We start from the raw sequence: 27,521 nt of genomic DNA on the forward strand, positions 1-27,521 counted from the left end.
ATCACCTACTTTGGCATCAGCAATGGACTATTCAGTAACCACAAAATCTCCCAGGGTTCAGCCTCCTACTGAGATGTCTCATACCTCTGGAAGAACCACAAAAGGGACAGAAATGACCAGTGCACCTACTGTTAAAGTCATAGAGCACAATCTCTATTCTACTCATCCTCCCAAGACATTTTCTCCTAGCAAACGCACCACAAGGCCTTTTTCTATTTTACCAGTCCCTACCAAACCAACTACAGTTGCATGGTTGGGAAACCCAGATACCCCTACAGCTTCCCAAGGCAAAGGTAATCATACTCTGAAAACCATTGCATCATAAGGCGTAAATTTAACTGCTTTTGATAATTGCATTTAATTCAGCGCATTTATAAACAGGTGAAAAAAGTGATTTGTGTTTTCTAGATGGCTCTACGTAAACAATCAGAGAACAGGGAAAAGGCTGTGAGAATTAACCAGCTGACAGTCTTTTTCATTGGGCGAAATCATTTGAAGGTGGAGGAAGAAATCTTTAAAAAAAATAATAATAATAAAGTTAATCTGAATGATTGTGCAGGACACGTGTCAAATACACTTACAATAAGTTCTTTCAGGATATCTTTCTTAAAACAGAAAATAATTGCTTATGTCATTAGGAATTTGATTATTTTGTTTTAAATCAAAGAACTGCTTGTCCCTTTAGAGAAAAGAATAGGTATTCTCTAGTCCAAGTTGCCCCTTTTTGCGTTTAAGCAACGCAGCGCAGCGTTGACAGCAAACTACCTTGAAGAGGTCGACTTGATGAGTGTGTGTGGGGGTTCTTGTTTGCTTGAGCTCTTCTGTTCTTTGCCGACGAGGCACAGTGGCAAACATTTTTTGATTGCATATATCCTGGCATCTAGGCAGTGCTGCAGAATGGGCAGGGACGCAGGGAAGTTTGCATTCATTAATCTAAAAGTGTAACAAACAGGAGGAGTAACAAAGAAGTGGAATGTTTCAGAAGCTCAAATTTTAGTTTGGAGAAGAAGCGAAAGTTAAGCATACTAGAAATGAAATTTAGAATAATAATAATAATCATCATCATCATCAGAGCTCTTTTTGTAGAAAAAGCCCAGCAGGAACTCATTAGCGTAATAGGCCACACCCAACAGCAGAAACTCATTAGCATATTAGGCCACACCCCTGACAGCACAGCTCATTAGGCCGCACCCCCATGTTACCAGAAGTGTGGTTATCCAGCCACACCCTCCTTTTGCTTCTTATTCTGTTTACCTTGTTTGTTGTCAAAACCCAGGGCCTTTTTGTAGCAGGAACTCCTTTGCATGTTAGGCCACACACCCCTAATGTAGCCAATCCTAATGCGTTTCTGCTGTTGGGTATGGCCTGTTATGCTAATGAGTTCCTGTTGGGCGTGGCCAACTTGGGAGCCAGCCGGAACTCCGTTCCTGTGCGTTCCTGCCCCAAAATAGCCCTGATAATAATAATCTGCTGCTAAAAGGGATCCAATCTAGCCAGTCTTCTTTCTGAGACTGCCATATCCAGCTAACCAGTGAGGTAGACTGAATCATGGATGGCCGTTTCTATATCATTGGGTTTCATTTCTCCATACAGTGGTCCTGACATGGCAGTGAATATTCCTGTGCAAGGGATTAGATCCTACGTTAAAATTTCTGCCCGCTACTAATGAATGCTTTGCAGTTATGATGCGCTTACAGCCACTATCAACTTTTGTGTTTCTGTTATCACTTCAAAGATAAAATTTGCATTAATTTCCCTGTATTTGGCATCTGAGGAAGGGCCGCAAGATCCCTTCTCATGTGGCAAATACAGGTAGCAGCAGCGGCAGCTGTGGAAGGGGTTCCGAGCAAACATAGCCCCCTTTTCCTTGGACTTCCTACCATGGAAGACATCTTGGTGTCTACAGGCTGTCAGACCCAGCTGCTTTGAATCTGAGAGTGGGGCCAGGGCAGGGAAGGAGCGGAGGCAATGCCCCGGCTAGGAGAAGGAAGGCTCCCAGTTGTTTAGACCAGCAAGCAGTCCTTGACCCAGGAGCTTTGTGTGGGAACGGGAGGGGTATTGGATTGCAGCATGTCAGTTTTGTTGATTTCCCTAAAGTCCCCTCCCCAGACCAGACCTTGGTGTTGACACACACATGTCCTCACAACATCTTCAGGTCGCCAGTTCAAGACTCATTGCAAACGTGAGTCATGATAGTTGCTGACTTGGTTTCTCATTCTGCAGCTGCCACTAGGGAGAAGAGGCTGCCTAGTTGGCAGCTGCTTTCGCTGTAGCAAATCGTTGGGTTTTCCTATAAACTACAGTTTCTCTCTCTCTTCTTTTTCAGATATAGATGAATGTCTCTCTAATCCATGCCCTGCCTTGGCCACGTGTACTAACACACAAGGCTCATTCCAGTGTACATGTTCACTCGGGTACCGGATGGAAAAAGGAAAGTGCAATTTAGGTAAGATACGCACACACACACGCGAAGCTGCCTTATACTGAATCACACCATTGGCGCATCGTAGTCAGTATTGTCTGCTCAGACTGGCAGCAGCTCTCCAGGGTCTCAGGCGGAGGTCTTTCATATAACCTGCTAACTGGTTCTTTAACAGTGGGAAAGCGTAAGCTTTCAAGAAACACAGCTCTCTTTGTCAGATGCATCTGACGAAGAGAGCTGTGTTTCTCAAAAGCTTATGCTACATTAAAGTTTGTTCGTCTTAAAGGTGCTACTGAGCTTTTTACTATTCTGCAGCAACAGACTAACATGGCTAACTCCTCGGGATCTACTTTCTAAGTGTGTCACTCCATTTAGAAGTGGAATGAGAAGACAAGAGAAAATGGGTAACCCCACTTGCTCTACTGCCTCAGGGGACTGAGGAGTAAGTTAGGAGACACATAAGTGTTTGCTGTACAACGTCTAATTTGATCCTTAGAAACACTGCTCCCATTCAAAAATTGTAAAAAAAAGAAGAAGAAGCAAATAAAGGGATACTCGTGAAGAGCTTGGAGTTGGGCCTGAAGCTGCCTGCAAGTTTCTGGCTTTCATTGTTGAGAGGAAATTTTCGGTATCCTTGGCACAAAAAATTGATTGTGTGTGTGTGTGTGTGTGTGTGTGTGTTAACTGAACCTCTGTCTTCTTCTCTTCAGTAAGAACCTTTGTTGGCCAGTTTCCCCTAATGTTTAACACAACTGGAGGCAAGTATTCGGAGCTTCATCGCATTGAGGAAGATATCATAGTCACAGTAAGTGTCAAAAGCAAGGTGTTTGTTCTCAGTGGCATCTAGTGAGGAAAATATCTGGAGGTTTAAAAAAGGCTTTTGCTACTGGCCCTGCGCTCAAGGGGGGGGGGGTTGAACCTCCTTTGGTTCCCAAGGGCAATATGAGTCTAAGTGAGAAAGGCATAAATTAATAAAATAAATGAGACTGAGGCCTGTTACCTCACCATTTGGCAAGTGTAATGTTGCTCAGTGGCTAGTAGGGATGCCAGCCTCTAGGTGGGACCTGGGGATTCCCTGGAATTACAGCTCATCTCTGGACTACAGAGATCAGTTCCTCTGAAGAAAATGGATGCATTGGAGGGTGAACTCTGTGGCATTGTACCCCACTGAGGTCCCTGTCCTCCCCAGGCTCCATATCCAAATCTCCAGGAGTTTAACTACCTGGAGATGGCAACCCTACCCTCCGCACCAGTGACCGGGGGGACCTGGCAACTCTAGTGGCTAGTGATACCCAGTGACAGCTGCTGATGTCATGGCTCATGCCTGTGTTGGGTTACTATCCACTCATGAACTGTGCCCTGGCATGCTGGGGAACCTCTGTGCTCTGGCTCCACAATGCCCTCTGTAAGGGCAACCTCTCTTTACTCTTCCCTCTGTCACACTCGGCAGCAAAAGACCCTTTTTTTACTCCAGTCACCAGCCTCACTGGTTCTTGCTCTTTATTTGACCTTGTTATGGATTGTGTAACAAACAGTATGAACTGCAAATTGCTTCTCTCTCAGCTGGCAAAACACTCTTATTGGCCTGTTACGGAATCCTGTTTATGGATTTTAATTATGCCCATTTGTTATTGGCAAATGAGCTTACACCAGGGGTATTTGTAGCCATGGGGCAGCCAGGGCAGTTGCCCCCGATCCTGCACTGGGGGACGGGGCCCCCCAGCTGTCCAGCTGCTGCTTTGCCACTATGGACCTCCCTGGAGTTGCAGAGGGCTGCAGCTGGGGCCCTGGAAGGGCGGCAGAGCCCCAGAATCACTAAGATGCACAAAAACGTTACCCAAGAACTTTAGAAATATAAAATCTTGGCCTAATTTTACTGTTGCCCTTTATTTATTTAACATTACCTATGAGCCCTATAGATGGGCCTTTTCCAGAGCCTGTTTTGAGGTGCTCCCTTCCACTGTACTCCAAGGTAAATTCACTCGAGTTCCAATGCATGAGCGTATATGCCCATGCATGGCTAATATGGTGGAATCAATTACTCATGTCCTCCTGTTCTGCAGATTCTGTCAGGAGGAACGAGACCATCTTATACTACCCCTTCTGTCTAGATTTATCCCTCTGCAGTTTTATCTTGACTGTAGGCCAGAAGTCCTTTGTGAATTCCTCCTAGAAGACGTTCAAAGCCCAGCGACTTATGCTGTAGCAAAATTTTTGTTGCTTAGCTATTAGGAAACGTAAACTTATTTTAGCTGAAAAAATTGTATGATTCTCTTATTAACATTATTTTACTAATTTTATTAATTTTCTTTTGTTAATGTTTTTATCCCGTTCCTGTGTTATCACTGTTTTAATCCTTCTTATATCAGAATTGTACTGTTTTACTGACCCTTGCTGTAATAAATTAGATCGGATTCACAAAAAATCACTAAGTTTACCCTCCCCCTGAAAAAATTGCTTTTATTAAGCCACATCTATGTGATGAAAAAGCTCTTTTGCTTTGTGAGAGCCATTTTGTGCAACAAAGACAATTGCCTTTAAGTCACTTCTACCAGTTTGGTGTAGTGGTTAAGTGTGCGGACTCTAATCTTGGAGAACCGGGTTTGATTCCTCACTCCTCCACTTGCACATTAGATCGGATCGGATTCACAAAGAACCACTAAGTTTACCCTCCCCCTGAAAATTTTGCCTTTATTAAGCCACATCTATGTGATGAAAGAGCTCTTTTGCTTTGCGAGAGCCGTTTTGTGCAACAAAGTCACTTCTTTTAAGTCACTTCTACCAGTTTGGTGTAGGGGTTAAGTGTGCGGACTCTAATCTGGGAGACCCGGGTTTGATTCCCCAGTCCTCCACTTGCACCTGCTGATGTGACCTTGGGTCAGTCACAAGCTCTGGCACAGCTGTCCTTGAAAAAGAGCAGTTTGTGTCAGAGTTCTCTCAGCCCCACCCACCTCACAGGGTGTCTGTTGTGGGGAGGGGAAGAGAAAGGAGTTTGTAAGCCGCTCTGAGACTCCTTTGAGTAGTGAAGGGCGGGATATAAATCCAATCTCCTCCTCCTCCTCCTCTTCTTCATTTATGGGCCAAACAGCCAGGCGTTTTCATCAAGAAAACAGGATGAAGGAAATTAGTTAACCTCCTCTCCCCAGTGCTGTGGTCCTGATAAATAACTCCACTCCCAGCTGACATTTGATTTCCATTTACAGAGACAGGTGACCTGTAATTGAGTTTCCAGTATCTCATCCAGATGACCCTTAAAGAGTACAGTAGAAATAAATACCTGGGTCTTTCAGCTATTCCACAGCACAAAGGATTTGCCTTCTAAAGCTGTGCATAATCTTGGGAAGTTCTCAGTCCCTCTAATAGGCAGTGCTCTTTTCTCACCTTTTTTTCTTTCATTTTATTTATCCTTTATGACGTGGGTGGCCGGTCTTGGGTTTTTTTAAAAAAATATTCATTTTCATCCAGAATGGCTCAATATGCCTTCACAATTAGTACAAACTAACTCCTGTTACTCAGTGGTGGAAAATATAGTTTCTAGTTTCAGAGTGTTCTTGAAGTAGCAATTTGTTCTTTCTCTTTTCCCCCCTTCTTCAGTTGAACAGTTCTCTCTCAGCATTGCCTGGCTATTACACTTCGACTGTTCGTGCATCAAGGTAAGGTGCATCAAGCAATGGCAGGTTTGTTGGATGAGGGGCCTGGTATTCATTTATTCATTCATTTGGGGGAAAATGTATTTCCCCCCTCCAGCCCAAAGGCTCTCAGAGCTGCTCATAATGTAATACAATACAAAGGAATAATAAATAAATAACAAAAAGTCCCCCCCACACACACACACAATAAAAGCGACGCAGGAATATAATTATAGAACTCATTATAGCCAGCTAACAGCAGCCACTTAACGTGTAGTGAAAAGAGAAAGCATCAACACACAATAATAGGCAAAAACGGAAAATGAGAAAATACGCCATCTAACCCATTACAAAGATAACACCCCAAGCCAATGAAATATTGCAGTTGACTAACAGAATTCCCAGGTAAACTGCAATGTCTTTATGTGGCTCTGAAATTCATCTCATCCAACACCAAATCAATAAGTAGAAAGAGGGCATTCCGTGGCTGAAATGAAACTTTGCCCACTCCTTGAATGATATTCCTGCAGTCTCAACAACACTTTACATTGAATAGGCACACGGGCCGGATATCGCAGGGGGAGGCGTGGCTAATTGCCCCGGAGGAAACTAATGCGCGGCAGCCCGAGCACACGTCCTGGTCAAGGTCCCGTGGTTCAGGGGAAATGCCGATCAGACGGGTATCCTGCAGTGCGGCACAGAAGCCGCGCTGCGCGATCGCACTAGCAATAGCTCTTTGTGCGCATGCGTTGTTGGGCACTGTTACGCAACCTGTGGAGATGAACAGCGGCAGGCGCCGGATGCCACGTAAGTCCACCGGGAATGCCCGCCCTTGGCCCACGGTTTCCGGAAACTAGTACCTCGTAGGTACTAGTTTTTAACTCCGCACCTTCGGCGGGGAGCCACGGGTTTGCCACGGGAGCACTGCGCTTCCCAGATGTTGGGGTGAGATCGCACCCAGAAAATCCGTGGGACTCCCGTGCCTCTCCCGCGGCAACTTTGCCGTGTGACTGGGGCCAAGGTCTTGCTGTTTGCTTGTTTTTTAAACCAGGCTGTGGCTGCAGATGTCAACTTCTGCCAGTAGGATCAACAAGGTATCTACTGGAAGTGGTGGGGCACTAGAGCCTTGCACCCAGTCTTGTGCACATGACTTCAGAATTATGATACATATATGCATTCATTGCCATATGAAAACATTAGCTTTTCCTCCCCCTGACTGTCGTGTTTCATTTTTTGCATGCTTTTGTTTTTCTTTTTTTCTTTTTTCTTTGGTAAACAAATTTTATTTTCTTAGGAATTCAACATATAGAAATAAATCATTTCATCCTTTCCATTGTCTACCCCATTCCCATTTCCTCCCCTCCCTCCAGTGGCTTCCCGCAATGCTTCCCCCCCTACACTCCACATTACTTTACATCATCAATTATATCATTTTCTTATGATTACAATCTTAAGATAACATCATTTGACTTAATATTGCTCTAAACATATTAAGTTTTGTTTCACATCCCAGTTCTTTTCCAGATATATTTTAAAGTCACTCCATTCTTCAAAAAACACGTCATCTTCTTTGTTATTCAACTTTTTCGTAATTTTATCCATTTCTGCCATGAACAGAACTTTTTGTATCCAGTCTTCAATTTCTGGTACTTTCTCTGTTTTCCAAAATTGTGCATAAATCATTCTCGCAGTTGTAATTAAGTACCAGAATAGGGTCTTTTTAGTCGTATTGACTTCTTTCATTTTTAGTCCCAAAAGCAGAATTTCTGGTGTCTTTTTGAAAGAGCATTTCAGTATTTTTTGCATTTCTTTGTGGACTTTTGTCCAATAGTCTACAGCTTTCTCGCAAGTCCACCACATATGGTAAAATGAGCCTTCGTGACTCTTACATTTCCAACATTTGTTTGACATATTCTGGTTCATATTTGCAATTTTTTTCGGAGTCATGTACCACCTATACATCATTTTGTAACAATTCTCTCTAACATTGGTACAAGGCGATATCTTAATAGAATTTTTCCACAAATATTCCCAGGTTTCAATCAAAACTTCCTTATTTATATTTATTGCCCATTTTATCATTTGCTCTTTCACCGTTTCCTCTTCTGTATACCATTTTAACAACACTTTATACATTGTAGAGATATTTTTCCCCCTCCACTCTCCCAAACATTTTCCATTTCATTTTTTTCCTCTCTAAAACCATAATTTCTTTTATCTGATCTAAAAAGATCATAGATTTGCATGTATTTCAACCATTCATATTCATATTCAATTTCATTCTGCTTTTTCATTACCCAATCTGTTCCCTCTTTTTTAATTAAATCTTTATACGGCAACCAATCCTTGTCTCTATGTCTTGAGTAAGATGTTAACACTTCTACTGGTACAATCCACAATGGTCTTACATCACGAAAATATTTTTTATATCTCATCCATACCACAAACAATGCTTTTCTTACCACATGAAGCTTAAAAAAGCTATCCATTTTTGTCTTATCATACCATAAGTATGCATGCCAACCAAATCTACAGTCATGGCCTTCTAACCCCAATAGTTTATCATTCTCTAATTTCACCCACTTTTCCATCCAGGTTAGACAGACCACTGTCTGCATGCTTTTGTTTTTCAAATATAACATTATAGTTAAAAAACTAGGACAAACGTTTGTCTCAGTAAAGTATAAGATCATTTCTTGTTCATTTACACCTGTTTACAAGCTGGGGCTGCCTGCTTCATGTGTAAGTGAGTTCCTGAAATACTGTCTGCACTCCACATGGTTTATTATATTATGATGGTGGGGCTCCTGTATGTACATTTCTGGAGAAGACGGAATTTGGGCAGGTACAGCCTTTCATCAAGAAAGGAAAAAGGCACACCTGCTGACATTCTCTGTTCCTGCACCTATAAACTTAGAGGAGTGCTCTCCCTTTCTGCATCTGGGCACCATTTGGTGTTTTCGAAGTATACCTTTTGTCCTCTCCCTCACCATTATCTGTACTTGCGGTGGACAGAAAAGCCGAGGCACAGATACTCTCCTGACTGGAACATGCACTTTTCTTCTTGCTTCCGCCTCACATGGTCAAAACAGGACAGAGTTCAGAACCCTCTGCTGTTGGCTGTGGGACCACACACACTGAGCCTTGGTTTGTTCTCCGGAATGAACCCTGTAAACTACAAGCGGAGTTCTGCTCACTGCACGTGTTTTTTCACACCTTCCCTTCCCCACTGTGGCTCCCTGTCCCCTTCATAAGGCTGATGCTGAGTGTCAGCTTGCCATCTGTAATGGCGTAGTGTGTGGAACGGAGGGCCGCAGTGGGAAGAGGCAGTCGGCAGGTACTGGGTGAGCACAAGTTCAATCCACTCACACTAGGACAAGTTTGGATCCAAACCAGAGCACAGTCCTAGTTCTCTTCTGGGCACATCTCAGAGGTCATTTCGGGGGGGATCGCGGGGGATCGCAGGTCCCCCAGGTGAGGTACGGGGGCGGGGCACATGACGAAGCCCCGCCCCCTGCTTCCGGCCGCCCGGCTTCCGGCCCTCATTCAGCCAGGAGGAGGCAGGAGAAGAGGGAGGGTAAGTTGCTCCCCCCCTGCCTCTCCCCACCCCTGCCTGCCTGGGGCCAGGGAGGGCCTTCGCGGGGCTTCCTTGCACTCCCGCTGGCCTTGCAGGTCCACCGCCGGGCCCCTCAGGGGGCTCGGCAGTGGAGCTGCAAGGCCGGCGGCGGCGGCCAGGACTGTTGGGGGCGGGGTGTGTGGCCTTATGACACACTTCCGGTGATGGCAGGGGGTGTGGCATATGCTAATGAGTTATGCTAATGAGTTCCCCTAACTCTTTTTCTACGAAACGACCCCTGGCACATCTGTGCAACATGCTCTGCAGAACAGAGACCGTTTTTGGCCAAATGAGGCCTAGGTAGGGATTTAACAATATCCATTGTGGTAAACATGGGACTGGGGTTCTCTGAACTGTGAACAGAAGGTGCTTGTGCGTCGTTCCTGTTTCCTCTCCCTCCCAAGCAGCCTTCTGAAACGTCTAGAAAGATGATGCTCAGAGCCATAGGACCCTTGTGGACAAAACGCCATAGGCCACAAAGAACTGTGGCAAAGAGTGGGAGCTGGGATACTTGACCCTGCTTCCGTATTGTCCATAAGGAGGTGCAGTGTAGCCTCTCTTCACATCAGTCTCCCATATCGCATCGCAAGGATGCTGGGGGGGGGGACATGTGGAATATTTGGGTCTATGAACAGCTTTGTCCTTTTGGCTCATAGGATCTATCTAGGGCTTTCGACTCTAAGCTGGGAAATTCCTGGAGTTTGGGGGGGGAGGGATCTCAGCAGAGATGTGATACAATAGAGTCTACTCTCCAAAGCTGCCATTTTTTGGCAGGGGAACTGATCTCTGTTGTCTGAGGATCAGTTGGAATCCTGAGAGATCTTCAGACCCCAACTGGAAGCTGGAAACACGAGATCTAACCCGTCGGTCTCTGGTTTGCTCTGGCAAGTGTTCCACAGCACAGAATAGAGCAATGCATTCATGGTATATGCATGGTATTAGTAACAATCCACCCATAAATGTTATGCTTTTACGAAGTCAATATGATTTTAATTTTTTTGGTCACTCTTTCTGCAGGCAATCAGGTATTGTCCAAGTTTCCATCACAAGCACCTTTTCCGTGGTCTCCAATGTCACCCTTTATGACGTTGTCAGCACTGTGCGAAGCCACATCCGAGCTTGCAAAGCATCCTCAGAGACTTGCCAGTTCATGTCTAGCCTTCTCCAGCTCCACAGAGGTAAGCTGACATTAGTACCGATAGCGGCTTCAAGTGTAATTTGATGGTTTTTAAAAACATCTTGAAAAGAACGAAGGCGGAAATTTTGTTTCTTCAAAGTTCTCTTTGAAAAGCTTTCTTTCACTGACACAGAACATATCTTAAAAGCCTCTATAGGATAAAATATACATTAATAATTTTTTTCTTTTCACCTATGTGTGAAATCTGTTTCCTGACAAAAGCACTCTTGTCCGTGAAGGACAGGTTACACTGCAGGATTAAGGTCATTGTGTACAGGCCTTTCATTTTAGAGATTCAGCATTGAATACTGGCCAGATTTGAACAACAGGAGTCTTATCTTCCCTCCACAGTTTGAACCAATCCCCAGACGCTCTAAGAATGCATTTTAGAGATGCAAAGACAAGATGAGACGGACAGCAAATTATTTCCTTTTTCTTATATCAGTGTTGCAAAGATCTTCAGAACTATTAGATTGTAGCAGAGTTTCTTGAGGAAATCAGGATGTTAATCCTGTAGTGGAAAAAATGGGATTAAAACAAAACAATCATCATAATAATGTTAAATAGCCTTTACAGATGTATCTGAAGACATACATAGCAGTGGAAAACATGTACATGCAAATTATTAATGCAAGAAAACAATTGACACCAGTCATTTCAGACATTTTAAAATGACTTATAATTAAAAACATGCAAGGAAATATTTTCTACCTTTGCATGTTGTTTCATTAGTATGATGACTATTACTGGTATACACTATGCATTGAGTTCAGTTCTGGTGATTATGTTTGCATCTGTGGGAGAGGGGGAGATTGTTCCTAGAAAGAAGCATTTTTCAGGAGTCATTTTCAGCTGCAGTGGGGTGGGATTGGCAGAGATGTCTCTCTGCTGATATCTTTCTGTCAGTATATATTTGTGGTGGGATCCAAGCTGCTGTGATGTATTTCAAAGACAAATAAGCCACTGATGTGAAATTATACTGTTTTATGTTAGGGAGGGATCTTGTTCAGAAACCATGTTTCGTGATATAACTTCACAAGAAAACACTGTTAGGTATCAGTTTGTGAGAGAAGTTGTTTAATTTCACTGAAATTTTAAAAATAATGTCACTTTTTACTACATAATCTCCAGACTGAGTGACAATGAAGCTTTGCTGTAAAGTTAGACAACAGGTACACCATCTTTGGGGGACTATATTTGGCAGAAGATGCTAGATGAGTGAGACTTAGATAAAGAGAAAATGGATTCCACCTATTCCACATGTTCATGATCAAACCTGTGATTTTAGCCATTCTGATTGCAAGAAGCGAAATGCGGGTCTGGTTTTTTTGTTTTTTTGTTTTTTTATATGAGCAAGTATTGTCATGGCTGGTACTATAAGCTATTTCAGAGGGGAATAATGGAGTCAAGTAAGTCATATAAGCAGAGTCTAATCCTGGTGTGGTATTCGCAGCCAGAGATTCCAGTCAAGGTACACTTTTTTCTCAGCATGGTTATGATTTTCCACAATGTTCTTCTTGTGATAGCTGGTGGTCTGTGCAAACACAAAGATCCAGAATGTGACAAAGAAACTTCTGCATGCGTGGACTTTGACGGCATTGCCGAGTGCCAGTGCAAACCTGGATACTTCAGATACAACAAACTGGATCATTCCTGCAGAGGTATTGTGCCTTACACAGCTGGTTTGCTGGGATTCTTCTTTAATCTTTTGGTTCCAGTTCGAAGGATTTTCTGTGGATCAGTGTGGGTGTTTTGTGTGTGTCTGTGCATGCTAAGAAGCTCATCTCTATGAATAAGTATTAACAGCTTAGATTTTCTCTGGCTGATGTATGGTAGAAACCAAGGATATCTTATCTTGGTTGCTCTCTGTGCAGCAATAATATTATCTTTTTGCACAGCATGCTGTGTAAGCCAGAAAGATCCAGTGAAAAGAATAAGAGGGGGCAGGCCAGGGAGGGCTCTGTGACAAAAGTTCAGTTTTTAGAGAGGGCATAGCACAGTTATTTCTGTCTCTGTTTTGTCTGATCTCCAGGGGCAGCAAAAAAAAATAATACTGCTTTTTGAGGCATAGTTGTTTTCATTGTATTCTTACTATCATTCCAAATGAGCAGTCATGAAGGGTTTACCCAGATTTTAAAAAGGTGGGATAACACATTCACACTCGAAAGCCAATAACACTGTGTTATTCTGTTGGGCATCACCCATCCAATTTAGATGACTTCTCAATAATGTATTGTCTGTCTCGTGCTTGATATGGCTTTCTGGCTACATCCACTTTATTTGCTCTGAACCACATGGCTGTATCCCTCTGTGCGTGTTTGTGTATGGAGTAGATTTTAGTAGTCTGAACTATGCCAAAACTATGCAAATTCTATGATCTGAGATTCATAATCTGTTTGATTGCCTATATCCAATGTTTACAGTGTATACTTAAAATTACACTGTAAAATTTGGATATAGGCAATCAAACAGATTATGAATCTCAGATCAGACCCTGCTTATTGACATTGATGATGGAGTAACTCTGTTTAGGATTTATTCAGTTGGGCACCCCATGTTGGTCTGAAGTTGAGTCCTATAGATTCAGTTGGGTAGCTGTGTTGGTCTGAAGTTGAGTCCTATAGATTCAGTTGGGTAGCTGTGTTGAAGTTGAGTCCAGTGGCACCTTTAGGACCCACAAAGTTTTATAAAAATGGCATCTCAAGAAGTGCGCGTGCACTCAAAAGCTTATACTCACAATAAAACTTTGTTTAAAGTTTTACTCTTTGTTGTCTTAAAGGTGCCACTGGACTCAGATTTTCTTCTGTGTAGGATTGTACTCTTAGCCTAGTGGTAGTGGAAAGTGCCATCAAGTCACAGCTAATTTATGATGTCCCCAAAGGGTCTTCAAGGTAAGAGACATTCAGAGGTGGTTTGCCATTGCCTGCCTCCATGTCACACCACACCCCTGGTATTCCTTGGAGGTCTTCCATCCAAATCTTCAGACCAACTTCAGACCAACACAGCTACCCAACTAGGGCCAACCCTGCTTAGTTTCCAAGATCTGACAAGATTGGGCTGGCTTGGGCTATCCAGGTCAGAATACTATTAGCCTAGCAATTTCTTATGTTTGCCTCTCTCCAGTCCCCATATTGCACTTGGCTATTCCTCTGTGTGGATCCCGTGACCCCAGGAAGTGATCTTTCCAGGGGTCAGAAGGGGCTGTAGGTGTGGAGAGGAATGCAGGAAACTCCTTGTTCCATGCTCAAAGTGGGGACCATATGGAAAGCACTTGTTTGCTCTCAGTAAACAAATAAATCATTAGAATATTATCAACCCACATTCTTCCACTGAAGCAGAGTTGTCTAGGCATAAACATTTTTGCCTGAGCAGACCACATCTGATGTAGATTGGTATAATGACAGTAGAAGGGCCCGCAGAACAAGAGTCACCACCGCAAAATGCAATGAAGATACTGAAGCCAGTGAGAGAGGCCAAGCCCTATAAGGACAGTAAACAAAGAACAAAATAAATGGGATGCCCCCTCTCATATCTGTGGTGGGAGATCCTCTTCTGACCAACAAATACATCAGTTCAGTGTCAGGGTAAACCTATTCCTTCCACCTCCCCCAAGACAAAAACTGCTTCGCTGTCTAAATCTGATTTAGCGCAATATTGTGTCTCCGGGCTTCTTAGTTCCTGGGATTTGTCACACCAACATCAACCCCCATCAACAGCAACATATGCCTCAATTACTCTTTGGCTGAACTTGCTTGTCGGATTCCTGAATAAGCGGCTGTCCAGCCTGTCTTCATTCATGAGTCATGCTACTTTATTAGTATGTCCTACATGCTGAAATTTGCAGTCTTTAGACACTTGGGAAGATACCCAAATGTGTTCCAGTGCTGTTATAGGGGGAATGTGCAAAACTTGGAAACATTTCATATTTCACATTTAAGGCTTTAAAAATCATCACAGAACTGAAGAGTAAAGGCCAAGACTACCCTACCCCCCTTGTACCCCTCCCTACCACTGGTTTACTTACTAGAGATGGTCTTTGTCAACCACTGGTGTGCCTTTTATGGGCCATTTAAAGGGTAGAACCAGACTCCATATGGTTGCTTATTGTCTGGGCTGGTTGCAAGGGCTTCCTTCAAAGCAGCAAGTAAACCTGGTCAGCACCCAGGAGGACTACAGGAATGTGGGTCTGAGGACTGTAGCTGAGATTTATATTGCAGCTACATCTAGTTGACTTTGCTTGTGTGCTGTTGCCCTACTGGACACCCAGGGACCATTTGCAACCATGTGGCATGGAGGCTTCCCCACAGCAAAACTGGCACCTTCAAATATGAGAAGGATGAGCAAAGCAGAAATGTGCTATATGAGGAGAAACGCAATACATTTGAGCTTGTATTTATTTCTGATCTCCAAACATTTTCTCCAGTTTGGTGTAGTGGTTAAGTGTGCTGACTCTACTCTGTGAGAACCGGGTTTGATTCCCCACTCCTCCACTTGCACCTGGCTGGATGACCTTGGGCAAGCCTTAGTTCTGATAAGAGCTGTTCTTGAAAAAGAGCAGTCTCTGTCAGAGCTCTCTCAGCCCCACCTACCTCACAGGGTGTCTGTTGTGGGGAGGGGAAGGGAAAGGAAAGTAGTTTGTAAGCCGCTCTGAGACACCTTTGGGTAGTGAAGGGCGGGGTATAAATCCAATCTCTTCTCTTCTTCTCTCAGAGCTGTTCTTGAAAAAGAGCCGTTTCTGTCAAGAGCTCTCTCAGCCCCGCCTACCTCACAGGGTGTCTGTTGTAGGGAGGGGAAGGGAAAGAAGTTTGTAAGCTGCTCTGAGACTCCTTTGGGTAGTGAAGGGCGGGGTATAAATCCAATCTCCTCCTCCTCTTCTTCTTCTCCTTCTCCTTCTCCTTCTCCTTCTCCTTCTTCTTCTGCTTATGCTTCTGCTTCTGCTTCCGCTTCCGCTTCCAAGCAGTGAGAGCTGGTAATTCTGTAAACACCTTGGAGAACATGTATGCCCTGTCGTGGTGGGGAGATGTGTAGATGTGAGAGGACTTGTAGCACTTCTCCTCCCTCTCTCGGGGCATATGGGAGGTGCCACTACCCAAGCTCCACCCTTCCCCTCATTTACCAGTGGTTTGGGATGCCGGTAGGGGCTCTGTATGTGCAGTGAGATGGGCATGCTGCTGACACCTAAAAGCGAAAGATCTTTATTTAATAGAACAGTACTCTAAACGCTAGAGGAAATAGTACACGGGGGAAAGAATATCACAGCAATAAAGGTATATTACAGAACTAAGAAAGGAAATAAAACACTCCATGGGTGCGATCATATGTACAAGAAGTGGTGGCAGACACCCGATTCCCGCGCGGAGTAAAGGGGCGCGATCAGACAGAAACATCTGTCCAGCATCCCGGAGTCATTGGCGGGGTGTCTCATTGCGGCGCAGGAGTGGTTAAAAGCCACTGGGGAAAGGCCAGTAACATCCGGAAACCGCGGGGCGTGGGGTAGAAGTCTGATTGCGCAAACGCGCATCATTTCGGCCCGGGGCAAACAGCCTCGCTTCCCGCCTGCATTATTTCGCACGTGTGACTGCAGCCCAGGTTTATCTAAACTTTAGAGACACAGATGTTGCCTTAGCACTCCCTCCCTGGGATGAACACAAGCCTGCTAGAGCATATGAAACAGAGGCCGGTCGTGGCAGACACCACTCCATTTCCTTCCCTTGTTCTCAATCCTGGCTTGAGCACCGCTTAACCCTTCCTGTCCCTGCTGTGTGGTTTTCCCCTCACCCTGTTACGAGGGTGAGGTACAGTCCAACATGCCCCTTCTCTCCACTCAGCTTAGAGGGTATGTCTCAATCCTTCATGTCCCAAATACAGGTTATCCAAATAGCTCTCCATCTTGCCCCTTCCCGGGAGTTGGGCAGATGGTTATTTCCAGGCAGGAAACCCATCTCCTCTCAGCCATTACTTTAAGCAATTGGTCCAACTTACATAATACGGTAGCAACCTTGATAGGTGATTTCTAAAGCTTAGGAGACCTGGCCCATATAGAAACTGAACAATGTTTGCCTGTTAAGAAATTGCAATGAGACTTCCTGTAATGGCTTTTTGTTCCTGAGGAAGGACCAGAAGTCCGAAACACTGAACAATACCTAGGAAAAGTGTTGATATTTATTCCAGACCTCATTGTTTCCCTTTGAGATATTTCTATTCTGGACTTTGTTCTTTCCCTTTGGGATATTGTGGACTTTTGTATTTTCCTATGATGGATTGCATGTGTTGAATTACTTTTGTGTTGAAGTCTCTTTTTGTAAACTTTTGTGCGGGTTTCTGCAGTACACAGTTGTTATTTGCTGTTTTTTGGTCATTCCTTTGAGACTGAAATCTCCTGGGTGTACCTCAAGGCAGCTCACACTCCCCTGTCACAACACATCCCACATATGGAGTGGATACAAACAGAGAAGGTTCGCTTTAGTGGCAATCATACGCTGTTTTAGACACTTGTTGTGGAGAGGCAGTATACATAAATATTTTCAGTAATTTTTCCTGTCCTTCCCATTTCCCCAGTAGCCCTCTCCTGAGCAAAAGGCCAACAGGGAGATCTGCAGGAAGCATGAGCAGTGCAAACTCCATGAATGGGGCAAAAATTCAGACAAGGGATAATTTCTTCCAGTTTCCCCTTCGTCCTGCACCACATAGCATTTTGTTCAGGAGATTTCCCCAGGTCTCAGCAAGACTTGGGGTAGGGTGGGGTGCTGAGGGAAGAACAGGGCAGCCAATGTCCACATCCACAGACTCCTTCCACCAGGGTGGATCCAATGACCCTCCAGGTAGCCTTGCTCCAGCCTAGGAGACTTTCTCCAGCTTAACTGACTCTTCCTCCAATGGAAGACTTCAATCTTGAGCCAAAACACTGTTTTGTGAAAGTTTGGCTCTAAGGTATTAATTACCCTTTAAATTTTCAAATAGGAAAGCTTATTACACCTTGGCTTTAATATCTGAGATTGGCAGGTCTCAAATAACACAAGGACTGGCTTATTTGTTAACAAATACTATCAAGGGCATAGGCTACAGCATCGTAAGACACGGTTGTGGGTGTGTATTTTTCCGCAGTTTAAGGAGGCTGTAACCCCAAACAGAGGCCCAATAGGGGTGACTACTCAAAACCTGTCTCCCAACTATTTTTCTTCCTGTGGAGGAAGTCTTGGAGTGTTTTTTGGAGGGAGAGATCTGAGGGGAGTATTTCAGGTTGGGAAATGGTTGGAGGCAAAAGGGTTAAACAGTTTCACTTAGGCTTCTGAGGTTGCTTTGCTTAAAAAAAAGGTGAGGGAAATTCACATAGGTAGTTACGTGCTCAGGTGTAGTTTCTGCCTTGGCGTTGTTATGGATCAGTACTGACCTCTGTTGGGCAACTAGTTTAACTGCATCGAACGACTTTTCTCAAGATTACTTTTATTTATTTTCCTCTGGATAGTCTATTTACATGGAAAAGGAAAAGAAGTTATACCAGTAATATTTAGTCATGATTAATAGTTAGTCATGATTATCTTAAAGTGTTGCTCTAAGAACAACACAGGACTGACTGAGACTAATTTTTTGCTGTATATTCACTAAATGTGTGACATACCACATAGTAGGTGGGCAGGTGGCAGAGTTAGGAGAAAACGGGAGCATACACATATGTTAATTAAATATACCTAATCTGGAGAATGCAGAATGTTAGTATCAAGGTTTGAATATAGGTATCACACATATGTTTTGGCAACACTCTTTAATTGTGCCTTTCTGGGATTAGGTAAGGTTATTGATTGGAGATATCACAGAATATGAATTACCAATGGAACCTTAGAAAAGAGTAAGAGTCCAGTAGCACCTTGAAAACTAACAAAATTTGTGGTAGGTATGAGCTCTCATGAGTCACTGCTCACTTCTTCACACTCAACTAGAATGTGAGCCCATCTTTCCTATATATTGGGAAATGGAGAGGTTTCATATGCCAAATGACATTAGCAGGCCAATGACAGTAACAGTTGTGATTGGATTAGGTTTGATATGCAGAGAGGTAGTAGGCGTGGAGAAATCAGCACTGGTAATGAGACAGGAAACCTAGGTCTCTATTCAATCCAGGTGGCTGCATTGTCTTGAGCTTCGTTAACAGTTGCAATTCAGCTGTCTCTCTTTCTAATCTCCCTTTGACATTCCTTTGTAAGTTAACTGCTATTTTTAGGTCAGCAACTGAATGTTCCGGAAGGTTCAATGGAACCTAAAGCACTTTAGTTATGCTTTTTGAAAAATTATATTGTACCCAAAAACATAGAATTAGTTACATAGAGCCAGTGTTATGTAGTGGTTGGAATGTTGGACTAAGATCTGGTAGAACAAGTTTTGATATAAGAAGACCTCAGTCAAATAGATTTGTCAACAACTGTGTTTTGTCAAACATTAGAAGAAGAGATTGGATTTGTACCCCGCCCTTCACTCGGAGTCTCAGAGCAGCTTACAAACTCCTTTCCCTTCCCCTCCCCACAACAGACCCTGTGATGTTCCCTCTAAGCTGAGCTAGTGTGAGCTAGCTCACAGTTTTTTACCCTCCAGCTCACACATTTTTGTCTTAGCTCAGGAAGGAGGGCTCCAGAGCAAACTAATTTATGCAGTAGGCAAATTGCTCGCTCACGACTTTAATGCCAGTAGCTCACAAGGTTGAATTTTTGCTCACAAGATTCCACAGCTTAGAGGGAACATTGCCTGTGAGGTGGGTGGGGCTGAGAGAGCTCTGACACAAACTGCTCTTTCAGGAACAGCTGTGCCAGAGCTTGTGACTGACCCAAGGTCACATCAGCAGGTGCAAGTGGAGGAGTGGGGAATCAAACCCGGTTCTCCCAGATTAGAGTCCGCGCACTTCACCACTACACCAAACTGGCTCTGATTTTGTACAACTGTATGTATTGTACCCAGACCTGAATAGCCCAGGCTAGCCTGATCTCATCAGATCTCGGAAGCTAAGCAGGGTTGGATGAGAGACCATCAAGGAACCCCAGGGTCACTGTACAGAGGAAAGCAAGGGCAAACAGCCTCTGTTAGTATCTTGCCTTGAAAACCTTATGGGGTTGTCATACGTCAGCAATGACTTGATGGGGGGAAAACGTATTCGATGATTTACAAATAAATGATATTTGTAGAGAATCTCAGCGATTCTTTACCCATTTGTTGACTGAATGGCTTCCAGCTGGATAGACCAAGTCTATTTTTTTTTATAATATAATTTTTTATTATTTCCAACATCACCACATACATTCCTTAAATCAAATCCAAGGCTTACAAAAACATCCAACACTACTAACTAACAACCCGTCACCTAAGTACACATAACGTAAAAACAGATCATCTCCTTCTCTTATATCTTTTTTTTTTAACCATATTATAAATTTGCCTTATTGCTCCAACCAATTATACACTTGTGACCGGACTCTCTGAAAAATTGAACTCCTATTTCCATGCATCTTTTGCGTTAAATTGTCCATTTCTACCACTTCAATTAACTTACTAATGTAGTCCCACCTACTTGGTACCTGTTCACTTTTCCAGTGCTTTGCCAGCACTATTCTTGCCGCCGTTACTAGGTGCATAACTACATATATTTCTTTTTTCTTCCATTTTTCCGGGAATATATTTAAGAGAAATATTTCTGGCTCTAGCGGAATCTGAATGCTTGTTATTTGGACTAGTATCTTTTGCACCTCCTTCCAATATTGTTTCACCTCGCCACATGTCCGCCAGACATGATAATACAAGCCTTCCTGGACCTTGCATTTCCAACATTTACCAGATAGACCAAGGCTATTGAAGTGATAGGGCCTACACAGGGCCTGTAAGATGGAGGTCTTCCGCTGGGCTTCTAGTTGAGGCAGCGGATGTCCCGTCCCCCCTTCTGGCTGGCCTCCCATCAGTGGCCTGGATCCAGATAGCTATCTGGGAGCCCACACTCATGTCCCATTTGAATTACTGAAACATCTGATTAGATTTTACACAGTCTTTATGCTTATGTGCTGTTTTAATCTGTTGTGTTTAAGTGGATTTAATTGTATATTGTGTTGATATTGTTGAGCCTGCTTGCGGGGAGGGTGAGCTACAAGTCCAATAAAATAAAAAATAAATAGTTAAATGAATGTGTAGAATCATTTGTGGCATACTTTCTGAAAATCATTGTAAACAGGGCTATTTTGGGGCAGGAACGCACAAGAACAGAGTTCCGGCTGGCTCTCAAGTTGGCCACACCCAGCAGGAACTCATTATCATAATAGGCCACACCCAACAGCAGGAACTCATTAGGATTGGCTACATTAGGGGTGTGTGGCCTAACATGCAAAGGAGTTCCTGCTACAAAAAAAGCCCTGGGTTTTGACAACAAACAAGGTAAACAGAATAAGAAGCAAAAGGTGGGTGTGGAAGGTAAACAGAATAAGAAGCAAAAGGTAGGTGTGGTTGGATGACCACACTTCTGGTAACATGGGAGTGTGGCCTAATATGCTAATGAGCTAAGCTCTCATGGGTGTGGCCTAATATGCTAATGAGTTCCTGCTGTTGGGTATGGCCTATTATGCTAATGAGTTCCTCCTGGGCTTTTTCTACAAAAAAAACCCTGATTGTAAATATTGTAAAACTGGATTTACAGCCAGCCAGTAGTGGTTAGAATGTCATACTAGGATCTCAGGGACCCAGGTTTGAATCCCCACTCTGCCACGGAAGCCGGAAGCTCACTGGGTGACCTTGGGCCAGTCACACACCCTCAGCCTAATCAACCCTCACAGGGTTGTTGTGAGGATAAAATGGAGAGGAGAAGAAAAGAACCCCCTCTCAAAATCCTGAAGTAGAACTCCAAGTCCCAGTCACTGATCATATTCTCTCTGTCTCTGAGGTGAATTAATGGACATTTTCTCTCTCTTTTTTTAGCATGTGAAGATGGGTATAAACTTGAGAACAACACTTGCGTGAGGTATCAAACTATAGAACTTAATTATCCTTGCTTCCCATCCCTCTATCCCCAAATAGATGTTGTTTCATTATTTTGATATTGCTTCAGTTAAGGCTCGTCTACTGAACATGTAACGTCTCTCTTCCATTACAGTTGCCCATTTGGATTAGGAGGATTCAACTGTGGAAATCGTAAGTTTCCTGTCGAACAACATCCTTTACTCTGTCCAACCTGTGTACAAACATCAATCAGTCCTTAGTGACCCCACCTAATTGTCCGGTAACGAAACTTTTTGTAGCTCCCTCAAAGGAAGCCCACACCATCTGCCAACAAATGAGCTGAACCTTCATCCCACCAGTTGAATTTTTGTGCCCATTCCACAACACCACAGGGCTAGGGGAGGCAACTGGAATTAGATAAGCATATGGAGCAGAGGTCCATCAGTGGCTATTAGCCACAAGATATAGATAGGGGCTCTGGGGCAAGTGATGCTCTGTCTTCTTGGTGCTTGGGGGGGGGTCAATAGTGGGAGGGCTTCTAATGTCCTGGCCCCACTGGTGGACCTCCTGATGGCACTGGTATTTCTGGCCACTGTGTGACATAGAGTGTTGGACTGGATGGGCCTTTGGCCTGATCCAACATTGGCGTCTCTTATGTTCTTAGGATGGCGTCAGGAAATGTTCACTTTAAGAGAAGCGACTTGTAACGGAATAACTTCTGTTTCTGTTTTAGCTTATCAGCTAATCACCATTGTCATTGCGGCTGCTGGAGGAGGACTTCTGCTCATCTTGGGAATTGCTCTCATAGTCACGTGCTGCCAGTAGGTATCCTCCGCCCAATGCCTGTTTTTTTTTAACAGAGGCTGCAGAGCACAAAACCAAATTAATTTTTAATTTTTGGGGGGGGGGATTCATATACCAACTGATATTTTTTGTTGAAGAGTAGGTGTACATCGACATATATTTCAAAATAAATGAGCGCTTTTGTATTGTCTGCAAAAAATCAGAGATGTCGAAAGTTTCAGAGGAACACACAAGCACTTCAAAAGGGAATGTGCTGAGAGGACCAGGTTGATGAAATCAAACTACGAAAAGCATAAATATGGTGGTGGTGGTGGTGGGTGGTGGTGGATTTCTCCCCAAAAAAGAAATGGACATGAAAAAAGTGGGGTTTTGTATTTATTGTATTTTTATTTTAAAAAGTTTTTGTGCCACCTTTCCACCTGATAGGGTCCCCAAGGTGGTGCACATAAAAACATTAAAATATTTGAAAAATTAAAAACAACATTTACAATGATAAAATTCAGTAAAAACAGATCACAGACAATACCAGAGGAGGGCCAATAATGGTTATTGCGGGTATGCCAAACAAAACAAAAAGGTCTTCACCCACTGATGGAAGAAACCAATAGAGTGGTGGGCACCAAAGCAGGGTCTCTGAGGATGGCTGGAGTGAATGGGTAGGTTCATGTTGGAGAAGACATTCTATAAGGTATGTTAGTCCCAGGCCATGCAGGGCTTTAAAGGTCAATAGCAGCACCTTGAATTGAGCCCACACACAAACTGGAAGCCAGTGTAGATAGCACAAGACTGGAGTGATATGGGACTTATGATACACTCCAGTCAACACTCTGGTCAGAGCATTCTACACCAAGTGTAGTTTATCTAGACAGTCTTCAAGGGCAGCCCTATGTAGAGCACATTGCAGTAACCTAACCTAGATGTTACCAGGGCATATGCCACAGTGGCAAGATCTTTCCTGCATAGGAACAGTTGCAGCTGGCTCACCAATCAAAGCTGGTGAAAGGCACCCCTGGCCAGCACTGCCACTATCCAACAGGAGGCCTGGGTCTAGCAGCAGCCCCATGCAGAACAGGAGATATCCTAGTTCCTGACCTACTCCCCACCAGTAGCAACTTTTTTTGTTAGGATTAAGTTTCAGCTTGTTAGCCCTCATCCATCCCAAAATTACCTCCAGACAGCTGTCGATGGTTTCTACAACCTCCCTGGGATCTACTGGAAGCATGAGAGAGTTGTATGTCCTCCACAAATTGGTGGCAACTAGGGATGGGCATGAACTGGGAAAATGGAGGTTCATCCTGGTTTGTGGTTTGTGAGGGCACATGAACCACAAGCACGCCAGTTCACCTGAACTTCGACGAACCTTCTCTTTAAATGGAACCTTCCCTTTGTTGAGCCATTTCAGTGATTGCTTTCACACCCTCCCACTTCATCCCTAGTGGCAACTTAGCCCACATCTCTGGATGACCTCTCCCAATGGGTTCACATAGAAGTTCAAAAGCACAAAGGGACATGAAAGAACAAAGCAGCAATCCCTCAGCTCCACGCTCTAAAGCCTACCTTCAAGTGAAGGGCTGTCATGTAGAAGATGGAGCAGATCTGTTCTCTCTTGCTCCGGACTGCAAGACTAGATCTGTAGCAGATCTGATTGCAAGACTAGATCTGATTGCAAGACTAGATCTGTAGATCTGTCACCAGTAGCACCTCTGTTTTGTCAGGATTAAGTTTCAGCTTCTTAGCTCTCATCCATTCCAAAACCACCTCTAGGCATCTGCTCACAGTTTCCACAGCCTTCCTGGGATCTGCTCTCTTGTAATTTTAGATGTACTTTTTCTTTCCTCCCAGGAAGAATAAAAACGACATAAGCAAGCTCATCTTCAAAAGTGGAGACTTCCAGATGTCACCTTATGCTGAATACCCCAAAACCCCTCGAGCTCAGGACTGGGGGAGAGAAACCATTGAAATGCAAGAGAATGGGAGCACCAAAAACCTATTACAGATGACGGATGTTTATTATATGGTAGTGATTTCTGAGCTTTTTTTGTTGTTTATATTATCAGGAAATCTGGAGACACTGTATACTATGCTTCAATCCGAGAACTCTAATCATGATCATTTTTAAGTACAGGAAGCACAGATACATCTTCCCATTCTTCCAGATCAGTGTTTTAACAGAAAACAAGAATTATGGGAGGCAGTAATTGAGGCATAATTATATGGTGCACGTCTGTAAATCATCCACTAGGCTACACAAATCTGTATGTGGGGAGAAGTGCCCTAGAGTCTACTAGTGATATTTCCCTGAAATGTGTAGCGTGACTCCTCTGTTTGCTCTGTTGTTCTTGTTCAATGGTACCGATGCAGTCGCTAAGGGGACACATCAAGTTACTGCTTTTAAAGAGGACAGGTGTGCATTCAGTTTACAAAGGTCACCTACCTGCATTGAGCAGCAGACCACGACAGGAAGGGCCGCTGTGAGAGTACCTGGAACGATCTCCATTACCTCCCCCAGTCAAGTGGCCGCTAGCATTTCGCAGGAATCTCAGAACCTCATCTTGGCCTCAAAGAAGTATTCTTCCCTGGCCGTGTTCACAACCTTCAGTTGGGCTAAGAAGCCAAAGGGACTTCCTTCCTGGTTCAAATGGCCTGTGTCTCTGGGATCTAACAGCCTCCTGAGGCTTACTAATAATAGCAAACCACTCTTTCAGAGTGCCTCCTGAGTGTCCTGCCTTCCACCCATTGGCTGAGTTCAGACTGGCAGTTTGAAGCGGGAGGGAGTCGTGGCAAAAAAAGAGCAGGAACAAAATGTTCCGGGTTTTCCTGGTCACACTGCACCGAGCATACCGGGGAGGAGGCGCATGGTAGCATTCACACCATTGGCCTGCCCCTGGTGGACGCACCAACATACAACAAATACCGTGCACAGATGATTATAACATGTCATAAATAATTTTATATTTTTTGAAAAATATTTTTATAATAATTTCTTCATATATAATTAATCATCTTAATTACAATTCACAATATAAGAGAATTCAAAAATGTCAAATATCATCTCCATAGAACCTCAAAAGATGTTGTACAACCTTATAATTAATAATAGACCTCCTCTGTTAAATAAAAGTTTCAAAAGGGAGGACTCCTTAAAGTCTCTTTATAGCATGTGCTCTGTAAGGCGTGGCTTTCTTTTTGGTAATCTGGAGACATGCGCTTATACGCATAAGCGCTTCTGTGCATATGCGCAAAAGCGCTTAAGGGCACAAGAAAAAAACACGGCTTTTGGCGTTCACACTTTGTTGGTGTGTGATGGACACAGGATAATCGCACTTTCCAGGGTCTGATACCACTTTCACCTGGTATCTTTTAAACTCGAGAGGGACGCATTACGAGACAGGTGAAACGTGCCTTCTGAAACGTGCCTAGGTCGGGCCAAACTGCCAGTCTGAACTCGGCCATTGTCCAAGCTTCAGTTTCCTTATTCCAGGACAGGGTGGTGTCCTTATATCACCTCACTGGCTTCACATATACTTGGTTAAGAATTTCCCCCAAAAGGCAGGAATGGGGTGCTGCTCGTGTTCCCTATCTGATCCTGCCTTATTAGCTACCACTAAGGGTTCACCACCTGTAGTGCCTGGGTACGCACCAGACCGGAATACAAAACAGATCTGCTATATTTTGTATGTGTCTAGCGATGCTCCCTCTAAGCTGTAGGGTCTTGCGAGCAAACATTTTACTCTGTGAGCTCCTGGCATTAAAGCTGTGAGCGAGGGATTTGGCTATTGCCTAAATTAGTTGGCTCTGGAGCAATGTTCCCTCTAAGCTGTAGAGTCTCGTGAGCAAAAATTCTACTTTGTGAGCTACTGGCATTAAAGTTGTGAGCAAGTCATTTGGCTCCTGCATACATTAGCTTGCTCTGGAGCCCTCCTTCCTGAGCGGAGACAAAAATGCGTGAGCCGGTGGCAAAACAAACTGTGAGCTAGCTCACACTGTCTTGGCTTAGAGGGAACACTGGTGTCTAGTGCTCTGGCTTCCTGGAACTGTAGATCCCTATTGTTTATTTATGCAAATAAAAATGTCAGGACAAAGCTTGCCTCCTGGCATAATATCTGAGGAGATGGCCAAACAATTCATGAACAGTATGTTTCCCGGGGTTGGATCAAATTTGCATCATTTCCAGGTTCAGGTATTCAAAGATTTTGAATTGGGTTAGAGACAATAAGGACAGAGTCGCGCGCGAGTGAGAGCGAAGGCGGCATGGAGATAAAGTTACTCTGTAAAGCACCAACTGTTGTGATGAAACAGAGAGATTCTTTGCCATGCTTTGGTTTTTTTTTACTTCATAATAGCAACATCTTGTATTAATACTACATAAGTGATAAATGGAGCTTACTGATTCGTTCTTTCTTTCCTTCCTGTTTGTCTGTGATTCTAGCCAACAAACCTACGGAACCCTGAACTAGAAAGAAATGGATTGTATCCTCCTTACACTGGTTTACCAGGTTCCCGACACTCCTGCATCTATCCGGGGCAATACAACCCTTCTTTCATTAGTGATGACAGCAGAAGAAGAGATTACTTTTAAGCGAATTGCAGGAGGGGGCATGAAAGGCGGGCAAGTTGTCACAGGCTGCGTTTGCTGGGTACAGTCTGCCGTTAAACAATTCAGATGCTATCACCATTGCATGCAGAAGAGGGACTTTGAAACCTTGAAGCACATGGAGCGGAGTTACCGGAAAGGAGCTATTTCTAGTTGCTATAGAAAGCAAGCAGAAGGAGCACATCGACTTGCAGCTCTGTGGGAAGCAGGCAAAGTGCTCCATGGAGTTACTGCGTGCGTTCTTCATTTTTTTCCTCACCACTAATTACTACACATAACAAGGATTTGATAATAGATCACTAAAGCAAAACTAACCA

General features: G+C 43.8%; 1 protein-coding gene across 1 annotated transcript; it reads left to right on the top strand.

Annotated features, from left to right (window-relative positions):
• On the top strand, nucleotides 1–27,213 carry LOC107109859 (protein HEG homolog 1-like). The gene is made up of 11 exons (XM_015410570.1): nucleotides 1–293; nucleotides 2,327–2,446; nucleotides 3,133–3,227; nucleotides 6,017–6,075; nucleotides 10,685–10,845; nucleotides 12,371–12,505; nucleotides 21,786–21,828; nucleotides 21,961–21,998; nucleotides 22,540–22,627; nucleotides 24,453–24,627; nucleotides 27,040–27,213. The coding sequence occupies exons 1-11, from the start codon at nucleotides 23–25 to the stop codon at nucleotides 27,187–27,189; spliced, it is 1,335 nt and encodes a 444-aa protein (XP_015266056.1). The 5' UTR covers nucleotides 1–22; the 3' UTR covers nucleotides 27,190–27,213.
• The last annotated feature ends 308 nt before the right edge of the window (nucleotides 27,214–27,521 follow it).

Source organism: Gekko japonicus, unplaced genomic scaffold (assembly GCF_001447785.1).
Source record: "Gekko japonicus isolate JY-2015 unplaced genomic scaffold, Gekko_japonicus_V1.1 scaffold3652, whole genome shotgun sequence".
Lineage (NCBI taxonomy): Eukaryota > Metazoa > Chordata > Lepidosauria > Squamata > Gekkonidae > Gekko > Gekko japonicus.